The sequence below is a fragment of the Apus apus genome, chromosome 2, assembly GCF_020740795.1.
Source record: "Apus apus isolate bApuApu2 chromosome 2, bApuApu2.pri.cur, whole genome shotgun sequence".
In the NCBI taxonomy this organism is placed as follows: Eukaryota; Metazoa; Chordata; class Aves; order Apodiformes; family Apodidae; genus Apus; species Apus apus.
Genome location: NC_067283.1, coordinates 36,363,927 through 36,371,891, shown reverse-complemented (window position 1 = coordinate 36,371,891; position 7,965 = coordinate 36,363,927). Strand labels below are relative to the sequence as shown.

The 7,965-nt window shown below is 45.7% G+C and overlaps 1 protein-coding gene across 2 annotated transcripts in view; it reads left to right on the top strand.

The window, feature by feature from the left end:
- Nucleotides 1-471: 471 nt before the first annotated feature.
- Nucleotides 472-7,965, top strand: part of ANKRD28 (ankyrin repeat domain 28) — a 119,902-nt gene continuing 112,408 nt past the window's right edge. The window contains exon 1 of one of the 2 annotated variants that reach the window (XM_051610940.1): nt 472-564. Coding sequence is in view for 1 of the 2 variants with exons in the window: in XM_051610938.1 (XP_051466898.1) it covers nt 538-564 (27 nt within the window). In the remaining variant the exon portion in view is untranslated. The remainder of the gene's footprint in view (nt 565-7,965) is intronic. The other variant, XM_051610938.1, reaches the window with a different exon arrangement.

Below are 7,965 nucleotides of genomic sequence, written 5' to 3'. Positions count from 1 at the left end.
CCGTACCAGCCAACCTCAGCCCCTCACCGGCCCCGGCCCCGGCCCCGCCAGCCCGCCTCGCCAGCCCCGCCAATCAGCGCCGCCCTTACTCCGCCCCGCTCCCCGCGAGCCAATCAGCGCGGCCCTTGGTGGCGCGCCCGGCGGGGCGGGCGGCGCCTCTGGTGCCGGCGGGCGGTTCATTCGGGAAGCTCCCCGGGAGCGCGAGGGGGGGGGGCGGGGCTACGGGGGGCGGGGTTTGGGAGGGGGGGCGGGGTTTGGGGAGGGGGGCGGGGTTTGGGGAGGGGGGGCGGGGTTTGGGGAGGGGGGGCGGGGCTTGGGGAGGCCCCGCCCTTGGCGGGCCCGCCGCGCGCCGCCGCCCGCGAGTCCCCGGCGCGAGTCCCCGGCACGCGGTGGCGCCGGCGGGCGAGCGGGGGGGCGTGTCCGGCGCGCGGGCAGGGGCGGGGCGGGCAGCGGAGCCCGCGCGGCGGCGGCGGCGGCGGGAGGAGGCGGCCGGAGGAGGCGGCCGGGCGGGCGGGCGGGCGGCGCGGCGGCCTCGCCATGGTGTTCCTCAAACTCCGCGAGCAGGTGGGTGCGCGAGGCGGCTGCCGCCCCCCGCCTCCTCCCCCGCTCCCTTCCCGGTGCCGCCGGGCGCGGCGGCTGCGCGCCCTTCCCCGCCCCCTCCGCGCGGGGCTGCGCCCGGGCGTGCGCGCGTGACAGGCGGCGGGCAGGGGAGGCGGCGCGGCCGCCGCGCGGCCCGGGGCGGGAGGCGCCATGTGCTCCCGGGGCCGGTGCCCCCGCGGTGGCCCCGCCGGCTGGGTGCGCGGAGGCCGCCGCCCCGCGCAGGTACCGGGCCTAACAGGTGGGCGCGGCGGCCCGCCCGCCCTCGGCCCGGCCCGCCCGCTCCCGCCGCGGCGGCGGGCCGGCTCCCTGCGGCGGCGGGGGGCTCTGCGGGCCGCCCCGGGCCAGCCCTGCCCCGGGCTCGCGTTTTGGCGGGGGAGAGCGCGCGGGAGCCCGGGCCCGGGGCAGGGAGCGCCCGGTGCGCAGGGAGCGGCGCGGGGACCCCCTGCCGCGGCGGGAGGCGGGGCTGCCTCCTCCGCGCCTCCCGGAGCCGGAGCCGGAGCCCGGCAGCCGTGCCCGGGAGCTGCCTGCTCGTCCCCTCGCGCAGCACCTTCCCGTTCCAGGCCTTTCAAGTCTTTTGTTCGGCGGCTGTTTTTCTCCCCCGGGGTCCAGGCATACCTTCCGCCAGCCCGTGCCCCCTCCTGAAAACCAGGAGGCTTGACGTGCCTTCAGTGGGTTGTTGCTTTCATCACATCACACCCTTCTTTGTTTGCTAGACTCTTCGGTTTCCATCCCAGCTTATGAAAAATATTTGTCTTCGCTGCTCTGTCCTTTCCTGCTGTCTCCACTGTCTTACCTATTGTCTCCTGTGCAGTATCAAGATACAAAGGTGGGAGGGTCTGCTCTGCCAGTTTGCAGCGTGTGAGGAGATGCTTGCTAGAAAATGTGTGTTCTAGTGTTTTCATACGTGTTAGACAAAATTCTCTGCAAAAACTCTGACCCTACTGTTGGTCTCCTTGATACTCCTTAAGGTAACTGACTGTAGGGTTTGGGGAAACCCTCCCTCTCCCCCCCAAAACAAAACAAAACAAAAAAAAGCCCCTTAGAAAAAACATCCAGAAACTTGGCAATGGTTAGGCAACTGGTATCCTATGTCTGTTTATTATGCTGATCAGTATCAGCTCATCATTACCTGCTAGACCTTTCATCAGTCTGCATATACCTCTGTCTTTTTACACATAAGTGGGATGGTCCCTTGGGATTTTGTTCTAAAAAATGTTTAGCAATGAGGGACTGGGATCTTCGTCTTGCTGTATTGTTTGTAAACTTGATGAAGTCTCATATTTTTTTAGAACTTTGTCTAGGAATGAGCAATGTTTGTGGACCAGCAGCACACTTAGTGTCTTTGAGTTAGGTTTCTTTTTTAGGCTTCGTTGCTGTTCTTCTATGGGAGGCTCTCCACAGACATGAACACTTGTTTTCTATTAAAAAAAGCCATTCTCTTAAAGCTGCAGTGATTGCTTCTGCAGGTAATCATTGTGAGACAGCTATTAAAAAACCTGTCATGAATATGTTAACATGAAAATACTGTGTTTCAGAACTGGGAAGAATCCTGCTGTTGACTGATGCTGAGGTGAAATACTGGGCTATGTGGGACCACTGGTCTGACAGAGCAGTGCTTGTGAGGGTTTCAGCTTCTGTCATAATGCAAGTTTTAATGCAGAAGTGTGGGGTGGATTTTTTAGAGGCTTCATGTGCACTGATACACTGGGATTTGCAGTATTCCTTCACTTAAAAGGGCGGTGGTAGGATCAGGGAAAGGAATGCTGGTTTTGAAGAGGCTTTTATGGAAGGAGTGATTTTTAGCAGCAGCTGTATTTCTTCTGGGTAAGTGTCAGTTGCTTGATATATTGGTTATTACAAACTAAATTCTGTTAAAATTGCTTTCTTTAAGAATGCTGAAAATCATGGGGAATCTTAATAACATGAACTATTTCTGCTTGGCTAATTACAGGGAATTCTTCCAGGTCAGAGTTCTTGTGCAGCATGCTGCAAGATCTCTTGACTTCAGGACTAGGTGCTGCCCTCAGATTGTAACACCACCTGCTCGTTGTAAAAATCAACTCGTGGTGCTGTATGGAAGTAGAGGTGTTTATCTTCAGTATTACACAAAGCATGCTACTTGCTTCCTTGAGCCATATACTTAACTTCATAGTGATGCAGTCATTTAGAGTAAGGGAAATTGTCACGTGTGTTTGTAGTCCCTGTGGTGAGTTGGTCTTCACTGGTGGCTGTGTTTCACGGGGAAGCAAAAAGGCTGCTTTTTCAATTGTACTGTTCAGCTAGTATGAAGGAGGGAAGTGATTTCCTTTTAGAACAATCAGTTTAATAACTTTCTGGAACAAAATATTAATGTAATTCTAAAGATGGGGTTTATTTTCCAAATCAACATAGTTCATTTTTCTCTTTGATAATATACTCATTTAAATGTCTGAATTATGCTGGGGAGAAGCAGACTTAGGGCATGCAAGCTTACACTTGGTTTGCTTCAGTTTTTTTTAAGTTATTGCAAGCTAGTGTAAAAGCAGTGCTAGAGAACTTACATGGAGGTGGGAAATTCTGTTCTGAGGCTCTTTGTTGAGCTCAGAGGGTGAAATCCCAATTCAGCTTGCAGTTGGTTTAATTCACTTTTGTATCCTACAGATACTTCATGCGTTTGTGACGCTCAAATGCTTAGTTGTCTTTGGAGGCTGATTGGGTATGTTTAGCTTTCAGAATAAAGGGTAGACCTTTCCTTGGGTTCAACAAGCAGCCAGCAGGTACAAATCCATGTTAACACTGCTTGAGCTTTATTGCTTTGCAGTCCTAAGAGGTAGAAATATCTTTTTAAGTTTTGAAATAATTTGGAGTGTGCATTGAACTTCCAGAAATTATTTACATTTGCTTTCAAAGTGTATGAGGTATCAAAAAGCCCATAAGCTGTATTTGCAAAAATTGTTTTTGAAGCTAAATTGAACTATATTGAGCAAAGCCAAGACCTGTAATGCCCAATAGCAAACTTTAGCTAAGGAATAGAAGGAGCAATCCTTCAGGTGTCAGGATAGAAGCTGTAAATGGCTCTTCTTGCTCTTCGTTTGTTGTGCCACATTGGACAGACATATTTAAAAACAGAGGAAGCAAATCTACAAATTCTGGCCCTGAAGGTTAAGCCATTCCAGGTAGAGATGAAAAATATATTAAGTGTACCATACGATTAAGGTATTTGCTCTTCAGTTTGTTGGTGTTCATACTTCATGAATATTTTATATTGCGTGTTCATAGATGGGTGCCTGTATACCAGGTTCTTTGAGATAAGAAGCTGAAAATGCCAAGTGAGAGGGAGGCTCTGAAAGTTTGTTTCTTCCTGAAACACTGTATTACTTTCCTATAAGAAACTGCATTGAAAGCAAAGTTTAGGTCAAGGTTCACTGGTGTTTTGTCAGACTTTTTTGGGGGGTGAGTGGGTAGGGGAAGAAAAGGAGTAGCCTGCCTGTGAATCTTCATAATGGTATGCCTTGGTCTCCTGTATAAAAGCCCTTTCAACTCTACATAGCTAACTGTGAAAGGCTACATGTCTTCTGTTTTTTTGCTATTTAGTCATAGTTTCTAACCATTCTCAGAACAGGGAAATTATTGCTTTAGAGGCTTGTTAGTCTGTCTTGCACATGAAGAGTAAATGACAGCCCAATTTTTCTTAGTGGCTAGATGAAATTTGGATTGCCTAATGAAGGAAGGATTCGTGGCTTTTCTGTTACAAGCCCTACCTGCCTGTGTGCCTACACGTTATCTTTTAGGCTAGCATAAGCCTACATTTCTGTAGAGTTTTGCTGAAATGTATGAAGCTCCGGTCAAAACTGGCTGATTTTTTTCTTTAGTTTTACAGCTATGGAACTATTTGTGGCAAAGCTCATTGGATGCAGCATCATTATAGTTGTTACACTGCTTTTTCAGTGCATTATAGTTTTAATTATACATTTCCTGTTTTTCCTGACTCAGATTTGTAATAGAAAGAAATCTTAGGGCTCTTAGTAGTGGGCACTCAAAGGGGGATTTTTCTATATGACTACTAGACTGTGCTTGAGGCAATGCATTTATTCCCAGAAGTCAGATGTGAGTGGAAAAGATTGGAATATGAACAACTGCATGAGGATATTAGAGTGACCACTTATCTTGAAAGTCCTTGAACAGTGAGAGCAGTGACTTCTTTATTGCCCATTTATATCTTTCTCTTAGCTAAGATGGATCTTGTTCAATTGGCAGTTAAACAAATGTTTGCAGTGTCATAGTGAACGCTCTGAATGCTTCTATGGTTGCTATTTTCATTACTGCCAGTGTTAGACTTCATTCTTTTAGAATTCATGCCAAGAATAAATGTCCCAACTAGTTCCTTGTTACACTAAGAGGAGGAATGGTCTCCTGTGGTAATGAAAAGGAGCTGCTACTGCTCAATGAGGGAGGGATACAGTGAGAATGGAATTACGTGGTATTGCTCTACAAATTTTGTTCAGACAATCTAATGAGATATGTGTTTGTTTGGGTTTTTTTTGGTAGAAGTTAATTTAAAGGTACTTTTCTTTAAAAGAAACATGACTTTGGGGAATCATGTTGAAGTTGAGAGCTACTCATAATGCTCTATTCTCCATCACACATTCTTCCTGAAATTTGTATCTAATCTGTTTTAACTGTATACAAGATAACTAAATTAGGATGTTGTAATAGGTATCAAGACACCTTAAGTCTTCTAGTAATTCTCATGTTCCTAGGCTAAGAACTCACATGTACTGAAATGATAAGTTTCTCTAATTGATGGAAAACTGAGTAACTTGAACTCAGTTTATCTTGTTGTACCAAGTAATTACCAGCCCTTCCTTTAGAATGTGTTGAGAGAACCTGGTTCTACCACGTGTTCTTTTTGGGGGATCAGATTCCCTGATGATAGCTCGAGAACTCTGACTTGTGAACAAGCAGTTCTTCTTGGTCAAGAAAATGAACGTCTTAAAAAAAAAAAGTGGAGGAGAAACAAAGCAAGCCTTGATTCTGCAGTCAGATCCTTATGGCAGATCCTGTTAACTCAGTGGCCTTCTGTCTGTGAGGCTATAAAGGTCTATTCATGTAGATAGGTTTGTGACCTATTCACTGAAGGTTTGTGACCATTACTTGGAGGCAGATATCAGGGGAAAAAGAAATGAGGCAGATGTGCACTTGCCTATGAAGAAGTGGCTTCCTTAGCACCCACAAAAATGTCGATGGTTCCTGTAGGAGCTAGTAGCTGTTCAGACTCTGAACTAACAATCGGCTGTCTGATGTGGATTGTTACATTCTCAATTTTCTGTCATTGCTTCCATTCACTGCAATGGGTTTTGGAATAACATGAGTAAAATTAAACATCTTTGGTATGATATGCTTCATACCCTCCGCTTCAGTTTTTATCAGCTAGTTTGTTTCTCAGTTGCTGTACCTTTTTCTCTAGTCAGCTGGGCCTTCCTGAGGTCAAACTAATACCTGATCATTTGTTTTCTTGCTCCTGCCAACTTCTTATTTTGTTCTTACCTCTAATCCTATTTCTGGAAATTGAGTGGGAGATTCGTTGCCTTAGTTACAGTGACTAACTGTTTAAAAGTTATTTATAATGTTTGTGTTTAAATAACCTGTATCATAATACGAATCATAAAACATTTCACATAAAAAAATAAACAAAACAGCTCATAGCTAAGTGCTGGGAGCATGCTTGCAGTGCTGATTCTTGGGGGTTTTGTTTTCATTCATTGTTGGCGGTAGAGGTTAAGTTCTAATCTAGCATCTGAAGACGAATCTGAAATAAGGTGTCTTTGTGTTATCCTTTGTGCACATGAGGACAAAAATCTTACTATTTAAGCTCCAGAGCATCAGGGAACGTTATTCTTCCTCTCCTTCATGATGACAGTAGCACTCTTGCCAAAGGGTGGAAGTGTACCGGTTTAACCATGTTAATTCAGTTGTGATAGCTCAGGTGTTGATGAATTATTAAGCACTGACCCATTTCAGCACAAAAACTAGAGTTAATGCAAGACTGGTAGGACTGAGTAGTTGGGAGAGGAAGGGAGGTGAGACTTGTAGCCAGCTGGGTAGGTGCAGAGAGTTAAAGAGGAGGCACCAGCAGTAATATGCAAATGAAAAAGGGGCAAAATAGTTATCTCTAGCATCCTTGTAGATTGATGAACTACTTGTTAGCTGAAGCACCTAATTACTTCTATAATAATGAGATGCTCCTCACTGTGAATTGACTATAAGCTTAGATTTTAATTTATTATTTTACAGTAGGTATGTAAATTGAGTGAACAATACCATGCAAGTAGATTGTTGTTTATATGACTGAAGCCTACCCATTTCGGGCAGACTAAACACTTAAATATTTTTCTCACTAAATTACTGAAACTCTGTTTGAATTTGAGAAGTGTAAAGCAAATCTCTGCCTATTCTAACACTGAGGGGTTGGGTAAAACAAGAAAAAAACAAACTGCTTTGCTTAAGCTTATGTTGGTAAGCTACAGAACTACATTTACAGGGTTGGGGTGGGGGGGAGAAGCTTTCCTGCACCCAAGTAGGAAAGAATGCCTTTTAATCACAAACTGACTCATATTAGAAGAACTTAGTGAATGTTCAGGTTTTGTACATAACTGCCTATTTGCATGGGTTAGTCTGACTGTGCCCTGAATTGTTACAAAGCCATCCTAAATCTTTAATGTTTCCATACTTCCAAATAATGAGCTGTCACTTAGTGGCCTTCCTAATTCTAGGTGATGAGCATTTGCTTATAAGTTATTCTTGGTCACTGTGCAGTAACTCAATCATACTTGAGGTACTTTGTGTATTTCACTTCCATCTGGTGTAGAGAAGAAAGTATGGGTACATCTGTGGTTTTTCTGACTTCTGGAAAGTGAAGATTGAACAGTGCCTTCACGAAGGAAGAGAAGGGGGTGCAAGCAAGGATTTTGGTCAGCATGACAAAATGAGAATAAAATTGCAGTAGTTAAAGCATTGAGGCCAAAATGAGCCTTTTTAGAGCTTACAGAATTTCCAGCCATTGTAAATAATTCAGGATTTTGCTGTTTGTCCTCTACATTTTGATAACTCCATCTATACTAATACCTCTGACAGGGAGGAAGTTGAACATTCCATTCAGGAACCTGGTCATCCAGTGGCAGGCAGCACAAAGAGACCAAGAATATACCTGGCTCATGGCTGAAGGACCTTCTTGAGACATAGGCAGCTGAACTGGGTGGGAAAAAATGCTTTCAGGAAGTTCTGTAGTTATTTATATACTAACTAATGTTAGTATATAACATATATGCATGTATGCATATATATATATCTGTAACTAATGCATAATGTAGTCATCTAAATGTGTTG